We start from the raw sequence: 18,063 nt of genomic DNA on the forward strand, positions 1-18,063 counted from the left end.
TTCCCTTCCTGTTTCTGCGTGTGTCTCGTCAAGCACGCCATTGTGACTACGTATATGTATAGAGATTACTCTATTTTCTGCCATTGGGTTATAGCAGCAGCTTCGGATAGTCAGTCATGGATATTTCTATGCTTTACATCGGTTCCTTTCTCTTACAGATTCTGTTCATGTTACCTCTCTCCATTTCATCCGAGCTGCAGACCCTGAAACAAACCTTGGGTAATCCATCTTCATCATTTCCTCCCAACTTTCTCTTCGGGACGGCCTCTTCCGCTTACCAGGTTTGCTTCACCATGTCTCAATCTGTTACAGTTTCTTATCCTTGTCTGTAAAAAACAGATAAAATTCTGCTTGTGCTGTTGTTTCATCTGTGGCAGTATGAAGGTGGTTACTTGAGCGATGGCAAAGGTTTGAACAACTGGGATGTTTACACCCACAAACCAGGTATGAGCATCACCTCTCCCAGCATTTTTAGCAGGATGCATGGCGTCCTTCATTGCAGAAACGCTTCCAGAGTTGCATTGTGTTCCTTGATCAATGAAAACACCATTGAATAGAATCTAACAGTACAAAGTTTACAGTCTACTTTATAAGAATATTTCCATATTTATGAAAAGAGATCAAACGATTATTGCAGAAAACGTAATCGACGGAAGCAATGGAGACGTAGCAGTGGATCATTATAATCGGTATATGGTATGTCTACGTCCTAATGCACCTTTACAATTTGCACCTACCTTTCTCAATCATTTTTCAATAAAAATAAATCATATGATTACTTACTTACAGAGATATTCATTTGGTATAGGAAGACATTGATCTAATGGTATCACTTGGAGTCAACAGCTATCGATTCTCTATTTCTTGGGCAAGAATTCTACCTAGTAAGTCTTTTATATCGTTTGAATTCGGGTTATTTGAATCAGGACCTGTATCTAACTATATACCATGAAATTTCCCGACAGAAGGGAAATTTGGAGAGGTCAATCCAGCCGGTATCAACTTCTACAACAAGCTAATTGATGCTCTCCTGCTTAAAGGTTATATACCGTTCTTAAGAATGCATAGACATCACATTCAAACCGGTGATTGCACCCTCAATTGGACATGTTTTTCTTACAGGGATTGAACCATTTGTAACACTGACGCACGTTGATCTTCCCCAAGAAATCGAGGACAGATATGGAAGTTGGCTGAGTCCCGAATCACAGTAAATATCTTGGTTCTTGTCATGAGCGTCTGTACATTGAATCGGATATGTGATAATGGCTTTCTTCTTTCAATTTCAGGGAGGATTTTGCATATTTTGCAGAAGTATGCTTCCGGTCCTTCGGAGACCGGGTGAAGTATTGGGTCACCTTCAATGAGCCCAATTACCAAGTCAAGTTTGGGTATCGTACAGGTACATTCCCACCATCTCGTTGCTCCTGGCCCTTCGGGAATTGTACCATTGGGGATTCAGACAAGGAGCCTTTCATAGCAGCCCACAACATTATCCTCTCACATGCTGCCGCTGTCCATATTTACAGAACCAAATACCAGGTATCAATTGTACTGAAAATCTAAATGCCATTGGTGTAAATGTAGACTTAGCAACTGTATGGGCGTGTAGGCGAAGCAAGGAGGTAGTATTGGGATCGTCTTGAATTGCGCATGGTTTGAACCCATCAGCAACTCTCTAGCTGATAAGCTAGCAGCTGAGAGAGCTCAATCCTTCTCTATAAATTGGTAGGTTTCTTCACCATTCTTTTTATCAATGTTTACATAGGCATATTTTGACATGCAGAAAGATACGTAACTAACCTTGAATGCAGGTTCCTAGACCCAATCATATTCGGAAGATACCCTATTGAAATGCAAAACATTCTAGGATCTATTTTACCTGAATTTTCGATAACTGAGAAAGAGAAGCTGCAGAAAGGATTGGATTTCATCGGAATTAACCACTACTCAAGTTCCTATGTCCAGGATTGCATGTTTTCTGCGTGTGAACCAGGAACGGGAACCTCAAAGACAGAAGGATTTTGGAGACAAACTTCACAGAAAAATGGCATTCCTATAGGAGAATCTGTATGTAACCTTTAATTTATCACCTATTCAGAACTTACATCACAAGTACTTAAACCAGAAGCTAAATCTTTTTGCTATGCAGACTGACCTGGACTGGCTGTATGTTTACCCTGGAGGAATGGAGAAGATCGTAACCTATCTTAAAAAAAGATACCATAACATACCCATGATCATTACAGAAAATGGTAGGAAAAGACCAAAGGTATCCTTTATATCTCAATTTCAGAGCTTTCGACACCCATAAATTTATTGTGTTCAATGCCAGGATATGGAGAGGAGGGCAAAGCAAACGCCACCATTGAAGATTTCTTACAAGATGTCAAAAGAGCGGAGTACATGGCTGGGTACTTAGATGCACTGTCAACAGCAATCAGGAAAGGAGCAGATGTTAGAGGCTATTTTGCCTGGTCTTTGCTAGACAACTTTGAATGGCAGTATGGGTATACAAGAAGATTCGGACTTCACCATGTTGACTATAAAACACTGAAGAGAACTCCCAAATTTTCAGCATCTTGGTACAAGGAATTCATCGCAGTGCAAGGCAAAGTAAAATACCAGACAACAGAACGTGTTCAAAAACACCCTTACTACTATTAGCATAAATTATTCCTTGCGGGTTTGAGATTTTGCTTTCCCGAACAATGAAATGCTTCTCCCTTGTTACTGCCAACAACCTTCACGGTAAAAGTATACTTAAATGTAAATTACTAGTAGACAAGAGAACAAAGATTCATTAATTTTAAATACAAATTTACAATGTTTGTCCAAGCAAGGGGGTAAAGATTTGAGTGGTGGGTAAATTCATGAAGATGTGTTTTGCAGCTCGTAATAGCAGAAGTTAAATTTTTCATACAAGTGCAAAATCGTTTTCAATCTTCTCCTGACAACCCTAATAACTTTACTTCCTTATTAACATCCTCTCTCTCTCTCTCTCTCTCATGCCTTTTATCCTTTTGGGTGGGGTTGGGGAAAGAGTTCAAGAAGTTTTCTGCTCTCTAACCTTGCCTGCAATTAGGCTACTAAAAATTCTAGAGCCCCCTTGTAAACAGAAATGAGACCTTTACAACAAGAGTGAAATATGGCAGAGACCTTAAAATCAGGTAAAAGAAGAAAATGTTGTATCTTACTGTTTATCTTACCCACATATCCAATCTAAGCCTTTCTAGATCTCCACCAAGGGGATCTTGCCTTGTAAAAGTGCTCACCATCATCCCATGAAATTTGACATGCTTGGAGACCAATGGCAACACTTGGCTCTTTTCCAAACTGGGAAATCCACTCTGTAATAGCAATTTCTTTATCATTCTCACTAGTGTGCTTCTTGTATTTGCCAAATGGGTTAAGTCCAGGATTGGCTATCTCTGCAATAGTAGGTGGCATGTACATTGAGTCGCCCAATATTGGTGCCCCACAGGCGGCCAGTTGTGCACGAACCTGCATCAAATGTTTAGTAGTTATTAAAAGTCTAGTCTTCTCTTGCCAATACTATAAAAAATTACATAAAGGTTCATTATTTTCTGCTCCTCTCCATTAATCAAGTACAAAAAACTAGCACCCAAATGAAGGTTGAGGGATGCAGAAATGGACCGTCTACTTGCAATATTACTAATAACTATTTTTATACTAGAACTGAATATTTCAAAGAAATCCTTTAATTGAAACTGAATTATCTGGAATGGAAGAATTTCATTTCCCTTATACTTCAGTCTTTCTAGATTCTAAACCTCACAATAATCTAGATGAGATTTTTTCTTCAAATAAGGAAGCAGTTGCCATCTCTAAAAGCAAGAGCATGTTACTGGATGTATGGCAATAATTACTATGATTACCTTTTCAATGGCACCATAGATTGGGGAAAGTGATACTATTAACGATATGCATAGTCTTACTCCTACATTATGCATTGCTTATGAAGTGTATCGCAAGTCAACTTAGAAGACTAGAGAAAGAAAGAGCCGAATAACCTGATGAGTCCGACCAGTCAAAAGGTTTATTTTACACTCATAAGCATGATCTTTCAAAGGCCACCCAGAGTCTTCAATACAGTAGTTTTCTTGAATGACATAATCTGGCCAGGGAACCTTTTTGCATTCCATAACCTCAAGTTGACACAAGTACCATCCTTTAATAAAGTCTGCAAGTCATATAAATTCCAGGCTCAACCCATATTACAAAAGTTGAAATAGGACAGATAGAGAACGGCATATAAACAAAGATCTGCAGACAAAACGGTTCTGAGCAAATTAGGGGGAAAAAATCTCCACATAATTGTAGAAATCATGTAGAAATCATGTAGTAAGTAAAAGAAAGTTTTTAACTAAAAACACAATTAACTACTGAAAAGTAATTTCTCATATCAACCGAATAGCCTATAACAGGAATGCAATTATTTCCTACTTTCAATCAAGTAGCTCTTCTGAGCACTCGTATCAACTCATGAGATAGAAAGAGGGGAAATGGGTGACATATCTCATGCACAACCAGGACAATGTGGAGTCCCACATCTTTATTTTCAATGCTTTATCCTCATTCTCAGTATCTTTCGGGTGTAATTGAGAAATTAACTTCAATAATCAAAATGCTTAGGAGACAGTATTACCTTCTGAGACAAGTCTAGGAGCCATATTGATTGGACGCATATAGTGCGTTATTACTCCAATTGGTAGAGGAGCAGCTGTGAGAGCAAGATAAAGTTTCTTTACCTTTTTCTCCTGTTGTAATAAAACCAGAAAGCTTAAGGGCAAAAGCAGACAAAACAACAAGCTCAGAACAAAGTAAACAAATATTCATTTGCTAAATGAATCTTATGCACACCCGTAGATAGTTAATTAATTAATCCATTTACTTTGAAAAAGCACAACTTCACAGAAATATAAGCTCCAATCATGAATTGAAGCTCACAAGTAGAACTACCTTTCTCTAATGAGACTAATTTATAAGAAACTTACTCTGATTTTTCCATGAAAAACTGAGCAATACTCCTTTGTCCTAGCTAACACGACACTGCAAGTAAATTATAGCCATTACATATCATACCAACAAACACTGAAAATAAGAAAACTACAGTCTATAATCAACCACAAGGACGCTAATATCCATAAGATACAATACCAGCCTTCTGTGCAATTATCTATCTGATGAGTAGTCTTCAATGGGGTGGAAAAGCCCAAGGCACGATTGGCAAATGTTGCACAACTTTCTTCAATATTGTCTGTAGTTCCCCCAACCTAGCCAAGATAACATAGAATATAGTTGTTGTAAGTCATCTATTAATTCATCGCAAATCTTTGAAATCTTCAGAAGAAGGATAAAGGAATATCATGCCACAACTCACATTCACAAACTTGAATTTGGGCATGCACTAAATGTAATGACAATTTGCAGAGCTCAAATCACAATTGAAAAGGTAATGAATAAGCCACATACAGATGTACCAGCAGGTTTGTCCAAAACCACATAGGAGTCAGTCACAGCTATGATTCTTGACTTCCAGTCAATTTCATAACACCTGGTTAAAGTTAAAGTCTTAATAATATTGCACTGGAAAAAATAAAGCAACAGGTGTAAAAAGAAGTGTTGCACCTTGGGAAACGTTTGGGGTGTACATGCACACGTAAGTATGTTCCAGCTTCAACAAACTGATCAACATGTGTTATACGGAAAGTCTTCTGTGCTTCTCGTACTGTTTTGCCCCTAATGGATGTTCTTTTACTCAAAACTGATGGTGCTGTTACTTCTTTAAATATCCTAATTTGCTCTGGGGTGGCACTTGGAGGAGGCTGTGGACATACAAGGGCATAATATACTGCTCCAAAATGGATGAGATCTGCAACAAACCTTCAAAGAATGAAATTTTCTATGTATCACTCTGTTCTGATTAATTAAAGATTACTGCAGAATGTCACAATGACATAGTTTAAAACAAAATAAACAAAAAAGGTATGGCACCTACATAGGAGGAAGATCCAGTGCTTTACAGATGTACTCTAGAACAGGCCCTCCTTCTGAAACAACTAAGTGTTCAACTCTTGGTGGGCCATTGTGTGAGGGACATGGAAGCAACCGATGGTATTCAGGATAGCTGAAAAGGAAATGAATCTCAATCATAAAATAGAGAAGAACTCTGCAAAAGAATAAATAGCATATATATGTAGAGTTCACATCAAACAGGATGAATAGCAAGTAAAATAAAGATAAGCTCAATATAACAGAACAGCTTAGAGAAGCATACAAAATTCATAACATGTGACAATATAAGAGCACCTCATCCCATCATTCAAAACTATTCATATCGAGGTAATAAAAAATTTGGAAGTCTTAATTCAATTAGACCCTTGAAGCATGCAAGCCTTTTCAATCAAATGCTAAACATTTGAAATGTTTGAGGCAATGTTGAGTTTATCAAAATCTCCATGAGTTCTGGAATCAAATTGAAATATCAAAATTTATAGCTGAAACTATAGATAAACATAACAACAAATAAAAAAAGAAACACAATTCAAGCTTCAAGCCACCCAGTAAGAGAAAGAAGCACTTTCTCTTCACATTTCCAATCCAAAAGCTATAATTTTTCACAAAACAGAAGTCTAATAAGAAAACACAAAACCCAAAAAAGAAAATCTAAAAGTACCCATTAACAGAAGTAGCAGAAGCTGTTTGAGCAGCATCCATTTTGGTAGATAAGCAAGAAAGCTCTCTCCTGCTCGAACCCAAACAACTCCAAGACAATACCGTCTTGCTGTAGTTCTTGTTAAGCTTGTATAAAGAAGAAGCACCGGTTGACGCTAACGTGCGCAGGAGGGACATTGGAGCACCGAGACTCCGGTAGCCAATGCCAAAGATGGAAGCTAAGCTCGCTGAACCCATCTTCGTGGTCTAGCTCGTAACGTTGTGGCTCTTTTCCTTTTGAGGGTTTAAGATAATTTGGATTGAACTTGGGCCGGATTGAATATTTGGGTCCATTTGGTTACAGTAAAATGGGCATTTCAGGCCCATGTCTTTTTGGGCTCAATTGGTACTCTTGTTCGGTATAAACCCATGATTAACAAGCAAATATATGTCTTATTCACGTTAGTTATGGACCGTCTTGGCCTCCCTCAAATCATTTTCTTAACCTTTCTCAACCTCCATTAATTCGAGAATTCAAAACTGCCTCTTTTCGGCTACATAATAGTAACTAACATGTTAGGTTTAAGTGGTGTAATAAAGAGAAGAAAATGTAGGTTTATTCGGTTTCTAGAACAAGAGATTAGTTTAATTTTTTTTTCAAGCTCGACGGGTATCTATTTTGTTTTTAGCAACTTACTTAAATTTAACGTAAAAATTTTCGAGATCAATTATTAGACTATGCAAATTAAAAATAACTTTTTCTTAGATAAAGAAGATGGTTACTCGATCCATATTTGTATTGCGGGTTAAGCATTGACACAACCATACATACATGTGCATTTTGTCACAATAGCTAGTAAATGAAGCAATAGGCCAATGCCTCTTCTTGTGCATACTATTATACACCGCATGTAGATATTCAATAAGAAAATGTTAATATCCCCACCAAGTGCCAACCCAATATTGATAAAAGAAAAACCTAAATTCACTTTTTTTTTCCCGATGAAAAATTCTATGTGAAATTTTAAGATAAGTTGTATTCATTTTTGGAGTTACATTCTTTTCAAACAAATTTCCAACCACAGAAATTTCCGTAAAAATGGAAAAGGTATTTTCTCTTGTAGTGATGAACCCATTGCAGATGAAGAAGAGAAAAGGACTAGAGCCAACTGGTATCGTCTTCTTGATTAAAGCTATGAAAAGGGGAAGAAGATAACCACCACCTTGACTACATATATGTATAGCCACGTGTTCTTCTTGGTTTTGGTCCCATGGCTCACACTTTGCTTCATTAAAGTTTTAGGTAAGCAGCTCCCGCACTCATTAACTGCTGGTTACCGTATTAGCTCACCGGTGTTCTTCTTACCTTGTTGGAAAGCCACAGGCACAGGATATGGATAACACATGCAAAACCACCACGGCCGCAGCGATAATTCACATATTGCGTACCTAGTTTAGCTTAATAAGAATAATAATATATATATATATATATATATATATATATATATATATATATATATATATTCTACTAGGATAGAAATATTCTTTCCATCTTTCATACGGCAATGACAGTAGAATAAAATTAGTTCTCTTTCTTTATATTTTTTTCAAATTTTAATATAAAATTAATACATTAAAATCAAAATTTCATTCTGTATTGGTATATGAATTCTCATATTTCCTATTTAAACAATAACTAAGATTTAATTATCTTTAACCTATTTAAATGATAAATTAAGTTTTATATGTTTTTTTTTTAATTGGGCGAAGGGAGAAAAAGAATTTGAATTTTTTTTAAGTAAAAGATCATACATCAATTAATAAGTAAAATATTCAAATGTAATTAAGTTTTATATATTGCCTGCCTACTTATGGCGAATCCACTGACAAAATATTTATTAACTTTCATGGACCGATTACATGGGTGAAAATTGGAAAAGATAAAAATAAAAAAAATTGGAAGAGTTTCTTGTAGAAATACATTATTATAGGAGAAGTTATGCCGTATCCAATCTTTTGTCTGATCAAATGATTAGAGACTTGACCAATATCTCCCGAAGGTATATGACCAGGTAACGTGTTTCCTGGTTTCCTCTTTCGGAAGTTGGTCAAGATTATTGCAGAATACATACGACGAGGCAACTGTGGATATAGTGTTCTTCTTCCGGGTTGTTGAATTTTTTTTCCCATGAAACTGCTACTTGTGGATCCCTGCTGCTTGTAGATCTTTCACGTGCCAAAATTTCTATGTCCCTAAAATCTTTTGTCCATCAAGCTAAAACCTTGCCATGGCATAGGATGGTGATGAAGAATATATACTGTCTTTTAGATTAAAAAAAAAAAAAGCTTATGATCATGGTAAGCCAACTAAATCTTACTATATCCTTACCCACATTCGCTTCCCTGGAAGCAAATTACGATTTGCGACCCAACAAGCTAACTTACTAAGTCGGCGCCAGCAATTTTCATAAACTGAATGGCCGAGCAATTAGCACAATTATGCATATATCATCACCATAAACCAAGTTAGGATTAGCTGTGTAACGATATAATCTGCAGTAGTTGTATTAAATTTTTTTTCTCATCACCCAAACAGTGTTACACATATTATAGTAGTAAATGTATTTGATGAAAGAAATTAATAGATACGGATAGCTGGTGGACCAAATTCATTTAATTCACCCTGTTCCTGTTCTATAAAACCTACCACTCTATCCCTCTCTTCTCTGTTGTGTGCAAGTCCCTTTCCTCCAATTTTTCTCTTCTCGAAAAGAAATGGAGTTGGTAGACCTTTTCGTCATCGGTTTGGCGCTTATCTTCCTCCGTCTGTGGTGGCGGTACTGGTCAGTCACTGGTGGCGGACCTAAGAACCTCCCTCCAGGGCCGCCTGGATGGCCCCTGGTTGGGAACTTGATCCAGGTCATCCTGCAACGTCGGCATTTTATTTTTATAGTACGGGAGTTGCGTAAAATATATGGTCCGATTTTCACCTTGCGGATGGGGCAACGCACTATGGTGATTGTTACGGACTCCAGGCTCATCCATGAAGCCCTTGTTCAAAGAGGTCCGACATTCGCCTCCAGGCCGCCGGACTCCCCGATCCGGCTGGTGTTCAGCATGGGGAAATGTGCCATCAACTCTGCTGAGTATGGACCTCTCTGGCGAACCCTGCGAAAGAACTTTGTGACCGAGCTGATAACCCCCACGAGGGTGAAGCAATGCAGTTGGATCCGCAAATGGGCGTTGGAAAACCACATGAAGAGGATCAAAAGCGAGGCTTTTGAGAATGGGTTTGTGGAGGTAATGAGCAACTGCAGGCTCACGATATGTAGCATCTTGATCTGTTTATGTTTTGGTGCAAAGATCTCCGAGGAGCGGATTAAGAAGATAGAGAGCATACTAAAAGATGTAATGCTGATAACATCCCCACAGCTACCGGATTTCTTGCCTATTCTTACTCCATTGTTTCGCCGGCAAATGAAAGAAGCTAAAGCACTGAGGAAGAGGCAATTGGAGTGCTTGGTTCCACTGATAAAGAACAGAAGAGCTTTCGTGGAGAAGGGTGAAAACCCCAACCAAGAAATGGTGAGTCCAATCGGTGCAGCCTACATAGACTCTCTCTTTGGACTGGAGCCGGCGACCCGAGGACCACTGGGTGAAGAGGAGTACGTGACTCTATGTTCGGAGGTGATTAGTGCTGGTACTGATACTAGTGCAACAACTGTAGAATGGGCTATGCTTCACTTGGTGACTAAGCAAGAAATCCAAGACAAGTTGTACCAAGAAATTGTCGCTGTTGTAGGCAAAAATGGGGATATCCAAGAAGAAGATGTGGAGAAAATGCCTTATCTCGACGCTGTGGTTAAAGAAACTCTCAGGCGACACCCTCCCGGCCATTTTCTTTTATCTCACGCAGCTATAAAAGACACTGAGCTTGGTGGGTACACGATTCCTGAAGGAGTTTTCGTAGAGTTTTACACTGCATGGATTACTGAGAATCCGGATATTTGGTCAGACCCAGGTGAGTTCCAACCTGAGAGGTTCTTGCATGGTGATGGGGTTGGTGTGGACGTGACCGGGACTCGGGCGGTGAAGATGGTTCCATTCGGAGCAGGGAGACGGATTTGCCCGGCTTGGAGTCTAGGCATATTGCACATAAATATGTTGCTTGCCAAGATGGTTCAAGCCTTTAAGTGGCTGCCGGTACCTGATGCTCCACCCGACTTGACTGAGACTTATGCTTTCACTGTTGTTATGAAGAATCCTCTCAGGGCAGTTATCTTGCCCCGGTAAGAAATTGAAGATTGAAAGCCAAAAAAAAAAAAAAAACAAAGGCAAGAGAAAAAGAAAATGTTGAAGCTTAGAGAATATATACTTGGTTAATATAATAATATGTCGTGTGTTTAATTTTGTATTTCAAGAACATTTAATTTAATTTACAAGCCATTTTCAAAGCTCTCTGAGTGAGTCACATTGATCTTAATCTTTGCTAAGCAAGCAAGAAAATTGGTTCTATAAATAAATAATGATATGAGACAAATGATTTGATGGTAAAGTCATGTAAATGATTTTCTTTTAATGTATTTAAATTCTCTCTGTACTTCTAACATCAACTGCACACATAATCTTTTCATGGCATTCAACTGCCTCTTCCCATATGGATGCAAAGCAAGTGGCAGCCTTCAAATTTAGCAATGTCCCAATATTAACGCTAACTGCTTAAACTTTATGACATGGGGGATTGTCTTTCACGCATGATCTGTGGAGAAAATTTCTATGCTGTCTTAATTAATAAGAGCTGTCGATATTCCATAGCCATAGCTTTTGGCTTTATCGCTTTCCTTTGGTCTTTTGTGGTGATTCTTGGCTGCCTAGTCGACCAATTAGAAGATGCCTATGGATACTTTTACACATACTTAAAGTAATGAGCCATTACCCATTTCATTATTAATGAAGATACCCACAAATATTTTCATGTCTTAGTCATAGTATTTAATTCAAAACCATAGTTATGATTATGGGTTTTCTTTTTTTCTGTAAATGGCGAAATATTGTACTGCTGAACAGTTGATCCTAAGCATTTATAATAATCCTACAAACAGTAACATGCATGGATTCCCCAAATCCTGGCCAAATTCCATGACAATGGGGGCACAGGGGTGTACAACTGGCTATCTGATTTCAATCCCCTTTGCCACTGGCGGATGGCACCAATTTGATGGAAGATTTGTGATTATACCTCCACACCCCTCTCACCACGTTTTCTCCTCCTCCCCTGGAGAAAGTAACAACCAATAAATGAAAGGAAAAGATACACACTAGATAGTGTTGTGTCTTATCTTCAATAGGGAATTTTTGCAGAATAGACAGCCTGGCTGGCTGCAAAGGCCATTAAAGTTTTCGGCCCCCACTTGACTCTCTTAAATGCGATGTAAAAAGTTTTTTCTAGACAAATACATTAATTGCCATTGGCATTGGCAAACAAGCAAAGAGCTAGCTAGTTATCACGGCTGATTTTAGCTAGGGCAAAAACTTCTGCACAGCAACTAATGAAATGATAGACAAAAACTTCATATATTTTACTGTGTGGCAGAAGTAAAGCCCCATGGAGATTCATGACGAGTAGATGAAGCCAATAAATGTTGACGCAGAATCCAAAAGAAAATGGCACCACTGCCAATATGCCATATTAACGCATGCCATTCGCTGCGTCAATTCACAGCCAACTACTGACTGCCAACGTTGTTAATGGTCTGATCTTACCTGGTCTGTTCCACTGCTCCATAAACAAACAAACAAACCAGCCAGTAAAACAAGGCATGACAGCCATTCATGGCCATGCTGGACGGGAACTGGACAGTATATATGCGCGTATGTGTGCTTATTTTCCGAATAAATATAGCTTAAGGTTTGTTTCATATATAACTAGATTTGATATTTACGTGTTATCATGTACAAGGAACAGTTTTTGCTTCATGATCATATGTTCATATGATCACGTACAACAAATTTTAAGTTATAGAATGGATTTTTGAACAAAGAAAAGGAAGAAAAACTTGAAGATATATAATCCAACTAGATCTGAAGCTGGATGGCTGGCAACTAGGGAAAGGACTAACTCAATGAATGTAGGAGACAAATCTCTGGTGTCTGGTCTCTCACAATAAAGGTTCTTTTAATTTACAGCTTTCCCGCATGCTGTCTTCATTTATTTCATTTTTCACTGTATGGTGAAAAGATAGTACAAAGGGGTTGGTTGTCCCTCGACATTTGAGTTTATACCTGGTAAATCCTTTACTTAAGTTAGTTGAATTAAACGTTTATTGGTTAGTAGTATCCGAAATTTTATAGAAATAAAATTTTGAATTTATCTTTTAATCATATTTTAAGAGAGACGAACTTCTTTATTGACAGATTCACAAGAATATGAGTCTTATGTTATAGAAATTTTTTTGCTTACTCGTGAAGCTACAAGTTAGAAGTGTTCTTTCAGTTGACGTCCTAAAAAATTGCAGTCTTATGCTTATAATAGCATTGAAAGTTGAGTCAGAAAGTAGGTGAAGCAACTAAATTGGGGAGTTGGAGCAGAGTCAAAAAGCAAGCAAAACGATTCCTACAGTAATAACGATTAGCGGCCCGTTCGGACCCATGGGAAGATGGCACGGAATTTTTGTGAATGGACAATATTGTTTAGACAAGCAGCCCATCAGGGCCGTCCGCCACTCCTTTTGGGGCAAATTCAACTGCTACCATATGACCGTGTCACAAAAGTGTTGGGGAGAGAAGGCCGGCATGGCAATATTGTTCTCGTACCTTTGTCGTGATTCACATGTGCTATGCAAGGGACCAGGTAATATATGCTGGTAACATTTATTTGTTTAACAGTTCCTCTTAAGGCTGTCTCTCCCTGGCTAGCTCTCATTGGGGAGCAACTCTCTTTCATATCCTCAGGCAGGTTAGGTGATCAAAACAGGACCATTAAGGAGAAAAATCAATGTATGTTAATGGAGTTACTCATCAAGCTAACATAGTACTTGTGGGGTTTGGTTTCAATTGGTGTTCAGAAGGGTGATGGCCAGATCAACTTGTTGAAGGGTATCACAGGTTTTGCTTACCAAATTATTTATTATAGAACAATCTCTGATAAGTCGAACTATGAACTTGGGGTCGTGCAAAATATGGCAGTGATCCATGTTAGGCTTTCAAAGCTCAAGATCCGTTTTCCCCCAAAAGCCATTGACAGCCACGGATCTCAATTTATAAATTCATTGCATTGGGCCCATTTCTTCCAAAACAGAAAACAAAAGACTATGGTATTTGTTAATATACATACAGATCAACTGTGGAAGATGCAACTCCAGGTAAAACCCCAAGACCTGCAAAACAAAAGGCTTCCGCCATTTGACATAGACCAGCCATGGAGTGAAGAGAATGGTATGCTGGTGAGTGGTTACAGAATCCTACTGGCCAATTACTCAAATTAGGGAGGGCTCTTGCTATGTATAAAGATGTAGGCACCAGTCCTACCGGCCAGCCAAAGGTGCATGATCCTGATCAGGAGCACATGCATGCATACTAACCAATTATCAGAAGGATCATACACTTCATAAATTCAATTAGAATAAAAAGATATCAGCTAGCTAGTTTGTGCATTCATAGAAATGGATCCAGAAGCCTCAAATAATGCCTCTTTTCGATGGTCCACCCATCGCAAGGCACGGAATGCCGTGCAGGGAACATATAGGCAATGGTTTGGAGGACAGACTGAAGGATGGGCAGCGGAAGGACGGCTATCAGACCACACTAGACAAATATATGCGCCAGAAGGATCACTTATAGAGCCATCTGAATTGATCAGATTTGGTAGATGCTCGCAGTTATAACATTGATAGTCCAGTATCCTTTACCAAGCCTTGAGGAGGTATCGTCCTCCTTGTTATGCAAGCGGAAGCAGACCGTTGAACTCGTAGAATATTGAGTCTCTATAGTGTAGCCTTCAACGTTGGGTTCTTGAAGCCTGAGATCCAACATTGCCAAACTTTGTTGAAGCCCAACAAGTCGCTGTTTGTTGTCTATTTGGGCCCATTGCTGCAGGTGCTCACTCGCTTCTTTGTCCGTTTGCTCTTCATTTTTGTCCTCTTCTTCTTTGACCATTTGGTTAGAACTTGGAAAATACTCAACACTCAAAGGACTCAATCTACCACAGTTCCGAGCGTACCCTGTTGGAAGACCCAACCCAAGGGCGGCTGCAGCAAACAAAGATAAGGGAAGCTGGAAAAGATGAACAGACAAGATATGGAGTGGTGTGTTTCGATGCCTAAGGTTGAACTTCACGCTCACCTCAACGGTTCAGTTAGGGACTCTACTCTCCTGTGAGCTTACTTATCCCTCTCTTCTCTTTCTTTAATTTTAAGGTTTTGAATTATCTTTGCTATCTGAACCATGAAGCTTAATTTAGTAGTGTTGTTTTCTAACAGAGAACTTGCAAGAGTTTTGGGTAAAAAGGGTATCATTGCTTTCTCTGATGTGGAGAATGTTATAATGAAAAGTACGTTGCTTCCTCCTCTTTTAATGTTTTAGTCCTCTATTTCATTGCTGAAAAAAATACAAAGAAGAAAAATCCTCTGCTCAATTGTGCAATTTGCACATTGTGCAGTTGTCATTCTTGAGAACCCAAAACAAACATGAGATTGGCTGCTTGGTCACAGCTCAGGTGGTAAGGCCGGGTGGAGTTTGGGGTTGGAATGGTTTTCATTTGATTTAATTAATCTTGCACATCTAGGAAATTAAGAATTCATCATATTGTCTTCTGTATATTTAAGATTGATATTTAGGAACCTCCTGAATTTTTTTTCAATTCAGGTGACCGTACTTTACATGAAGTGTTCAAGCTGTTTGACCTCATTCACATTCTCACTACTGATCACTCGACTGTTACAAGAATTACTAAAGAAGTAAGGAAGCTTCCTACTTGAAGGCTTCTCTTACCATAATTCGTCCATATCGGTTCATCATGTTTTTCTTGCTCTTTCAAAATACAGGTCATTGAAGATTTTGCTTCTGAGAATGTTGTATATCTAGAGCTTAGAACAACTCCTAAGGTACTTTTGTTGCAATATTTTAGTTTTGTGGGGGGGGGCGCAGCTTGTTTAACATGATGAAACAGCATGTAGTTTTGAATTAATGAACTCATGGAACTGTTGTACAGAGAAATGATTCCATAGGAATGAGCAAACGCTCTTATATGGAAGCTGTGATGGAGGGTTTAAAAGCAGTCAGTTCAGTTGATGTTGATTATGCTCCTGCTGGTTTGAAGACCAATACATTTAATGGAACTACAAGAAAAAAGCTATACGTTAGGTTTCTTCTCAGCATTGACCGCCGTGAGAGCACTGAAGCTGCCATGGAAACTGTATGCTAGGAATGCAGTTTGTGAAGAGCTTGTTATTTGTTCATTAGATAAGGTATCTAATATCTTTCTCTTTTTCCAATTTTCAGGTTAAGCTTGCACTAGAAATGAGGGATTCAGGGGTAGTTGGCATTGATCTCTCTGGAAACCCGATTGTGGGCAACTGGTACTCATTGTGCAACAAATCTCTCTACTTTTTTGTTTTAATTTAATTCTGTTTTGGATAAATAATCAGTAATCACTGCCACTAATTCTTACTAGTTTATTCATGACCTTGTCCTTTAAATGTTATAATGATCTCATAATTCTGAATTTTCTTTGCATCTGATGTAGGACTACATTCTTGCCAGCATTAAAGTATGCTAGGGAGCAGGGTCTCTGTGTAACTCTTCACTGTGGAGAGGTGCGTTTTTGTTTCTTCTCCTCACAAGTTTCATGCTACTAGTGTGCTTTATAATAATTGAAATAAACCGACTAGTTTATTTGCATATCTTAGTGCTTGTAGGTACCTAACCAGGAGGAGATCAAAGCAATGCTAGACTTTCTTCCACAGAGGATTGGTCATGCTTGTTGCTTTGAGGAGGAAAACTGGAGGAAATTGAAATCATTGAAAATCCCAGTAAGATATTTATCAGTTAGTATGTGGGTTGATATCCAATTTTCCAAGCCATTTACTTGATAGATTGCTTTGAGTGTAATTTATTAGATTGTCGAAATCCAGCCAAGATTAATTCTGTTAATCATGTTTCCTTCTTGACGATTGATGAAATTTTATAGTTCAGTTTTCTATGATCTGTACCTCTCATCATGGTTGGAGGATGCCTGTGCTTCTACATTTATTGACAGATTTTCAATTTAAAGAGGCTTTTAGAAGGTTTAGAGTTTGCATTGCAGGCTTGAATATTATAGGTCTTAGAACATTTAGCAAGCTAAAGGTTTTCTTTATTGTTTTTGCAGGTTGAGATTTGTTTGACATCCAATATCAGGACAGAAACAATTTCTTCAATAGATATTCATCATTTTGGTCAGGCTTTTCTGCTTCTATTTTCAACTCTGAGAGTTTAATTTTGCAAGTATTTAATCAGCTACTCTCCAAGGATTGCAGCATATTTCTCCTTCTGCTATATACTGACTCTTAAAACATGTGTTCTTGTGACATGGTGATGCAGCTGAACTATACAAGGCAAAACATCCATTGGTTCTATGCACAGATGATTCTGGTGTTTTTTCTACTAGTCTTTCTGGGGAGTACCATCTTGCTTCTTCTGCGTTTGGTAAGAGAAACATAAGTAACACACTCAAAACGGTATAGATCAAATAGGTCATACTCACTGATGATGTATTCTTTTTTTTTTTTTCCTAGGTCTCGGAAAGACAGAAATGTTTCAGCTTGCTGAAACTGCTATTTGTTTTATATTTGCTGATGATGGAGTAAAGGAAGAATTGAGAGCAATTTTCGAAGTAGCTGCGGGGAAGCTAAAATTATGAGTTGTAGCAGGTTCATAAGCATGTTGTACTTCCTACTAATACTTGATAGGCCAGTGGCAACATTGTTGATCCTATTTAGGTCAATTTGAGACCAGCTAGGCTACAATTCATCTGAATTCCTATGTTGAGACAAAGCCATTGTTGTTGTAACTTTGAACTGATCAGATTTCTGAGCTTGGTTAAATGTATTCTCACCCCTCCCCTTCTGGATGGTGCATTTGATGATCTTGAGATTTTCTAAGCAGGTGTAGATGAGCCATTTTCAGGCCATTGTCAGGCTTAAGTCTTGGCCTCTTCTGTCTGCCCCTCACTAAGCTGGTGCCATGCCTCTGGGAAAGGGCATATGGGCAATGTATGCCCAGACTCTTAAACTTGAGCAAAAGAACCCTAACCGATGCGGTGAACATCTTAAAATCGAAATAATCGAAATCGATTTATATTTATCAGTTTGATCGGTTTTATCACAATCGGGAAAAAATGAAATTAAG

The 18,063-nt window shown here is 38.3% G+C and overlaps 4 protein-coding genes across 5 annotated transcripts; 3 read left to right on the forward strand and 1 right to left on the reverse strand.

Annotated features, from left to right (window-relative positions):
- Nucleotides 1-49: 49 nt before the first annotated feature.
- On the forward strand, nt 50-2,827 carry LOC18597116 (beta-glucosidase 46-like). The gene is made up of 11 exons (XM_007025958.3): nt 50-281; nt 378-444; nt 638-696; nt 809-884; nt 966-1,040; nt 1,123-1,210; nt 1,290-1,542; nt 1,613-1,728; nt 1,815-2,070; nt 2,153-2,255; nt 2,336-2,827. The coding sequence occupies exons 1-11, from the start codon at nt 117-119 to the stop codon at nt 2,665-2,667; spliced, it is 1,590 nt and encodes a 529-aa protein (XP_007026020.3). The 5' UTR covers nt 50-116; the 3' UTR covers nt 2,668-2,827.
- LOC18597117 (Pseudouridine synthase family protein) lies at nt 2,257-6,945 on the reverse strand. Of its 2 annotated transcripts, XM_018123089.2 has the most exons (10): nt 6,701-6,945; nt 6,023-6,151; nt 5,653-5,907; nt 5,497-5,578; nt 5,182-5,297; nt 5,019-5,073; nt 4,670-4,781; nt 4,035-4,204; nt 3,210-3,504; nt 2,257-2,744 (listed from the first exon to the last, which is right to left on the reverse strand). In XM_018123089.2, exons 1-9 carry the CDS (start codon nt 6,934-6,936, stop codon nt 3,223-3,225), a joined length of 1,437 nt encoding a protein of 478 aa, XP_017978578.2. In that variant the 5' UTR covers nt 6,937-6,945; the 3' UTR covers nt 2,257-2,744; nt 3,210-3,222. The 2 variants fall into 2 exon arrangements, with proteins under 2 accessions (XP_017978578.2, XP_017978576.2); XM_018123087.2 differs by lacking the exon at nt 2,257-2,744 and having other exon boundaries at nt 2,779-3,504.
- Nucleotides 6,946-9,402: 2,457 nt separating this feature from the next.
- On the forward strand, nt 9,403-11,092 carry CYP77B1 (cytochrome P450, family 77, subfamily B, polypeptide 1). Its single transcript, XM_007025960.3, has one exon. The coding sequence runs from the start codon at nt 9,454-9,456 to the stop codon at nt 10,969-10,971; it is 1,518 nt and encodes a 505-aa protein (XP_007026022.1). The 5' UTR covers nt 9,403-9,453; the 3' UTR covers nt 10,972-11,092.
- Nucleotides 11,093-14,842: 3,750 nt separating this feature from the next.
- On the forward strand, nt 14,843-17,792 carry LOC18597120 (adenosine/AMP deaminase family protein). The gene is made up of 11 exons (XM_007025962.3): nt 14,843-15,050; nt 15,156-15,226; nt 15,541-15,632; nt 15,720-15,779; nt 15,887-16,090; nt 16,177-16,253; nt 16,421-16,490; nt 16,593-16,706; nt 17,045-17,111; nt 17,257-17,361; nt 17,451-17,792. Exons 1-11 carry the CDS (start codon nt 14,959-14,961, stop codon nt 17,573-17,575), a joined length of 1,077 nt encoding a protein of 358 aa, XP_007026024.1. The 5' UTR covers nt 14,843-14,958; the 3' UTR covers nt 17,576-17,792.
- Nucleotides 17,793-18,063: the final 271 nt, after the last annotated feature.

The sequence above is a fragment of the Theobroma cacao genome, chromosome 6 (genome assembly GCF_053813885.1).
Source record: "Theobroma cacao isolate CCN51 chromosome 6, ASM5381388v1, whole genome shotgun sequence".
Lineage (NCBI taxonomy): Eukaryota > Viridiplantae > Streptophyta > Magnoliopsida > Malvales > Malvaceae > Theobroma > Theobroma cacao.

Bases quoted from the DNA above. Each gene is read 5' to 3' on its own strand.
- LOC18597116 (XM_007025958.3), top strand. From the start codon at position 117: ATGGATATTTCTATGCTTTACATCGGTTCCTTTCTCTTACAGATTCTG. The intron at 282-377 runs GTTTGCTTCACC...CATCTGTGGCAG, and splicing joins CGGCCTCTTCCGCTTACCAG to TATGAAGGTGGTTACTTGAG. The intron at 2,256-2,335 runs GTAGGAAAAGAC...GTTCAATGCCAG, and splicing joins CATGATCATTACAGAAAATG to GATATGGAGAGGAGGGCAAA.
- LOC18597117 (XM_018123089.2), bottom strand. From the start codon at position 6,936: ATGGGTTCAGCGAGCTTAGCTTCCATCTTTGGCATTGGCTACCGGAGT. The intron at 6,152-6,700 runs GTACTTTTAGAT...TTTCCTTTTCAG, and splicing joins TCTGCTACTTCTGTTAATGG to CTATCCTGAATACCATCGGT. The intron at 3,505-4,034 runs GTTATTCGGCTC...CATTTGATGCAG, and splicing joins TGACTGGTCGGACTCATCAG to GTTCGTGCACAACTGGCCGC.
- CYP77B1 (XM_007025960.3), top strand. From the start codon at position 9,454: ATGGAGTTGGTAGACCTTTTCGTCATCGGTTTGGCGCTTATCTTCCTC.
- LOC18597120 (XM_007025962.3), top strand. From the start codon at position 14,959: ATGAACAGACAAGATATGGAGTGGTGTGTTTCGATGCCTAAGGTTGAA. The intron at 16,091-16,176 runs GTATGCTAGGAA...TCCAATTTTCAG, and splicing joins CTGAAGCTGCCATGGAAACT to GTTAAGCTTGCACTAGAAAT. The intron at 16,491-16,592 runs GTGCGTTTTTGT...TAGTGCTTGTAG, and splicing joins TAACTCTTCACTGTGGAGAG to GTACCTAACCAGGAGGAGAT.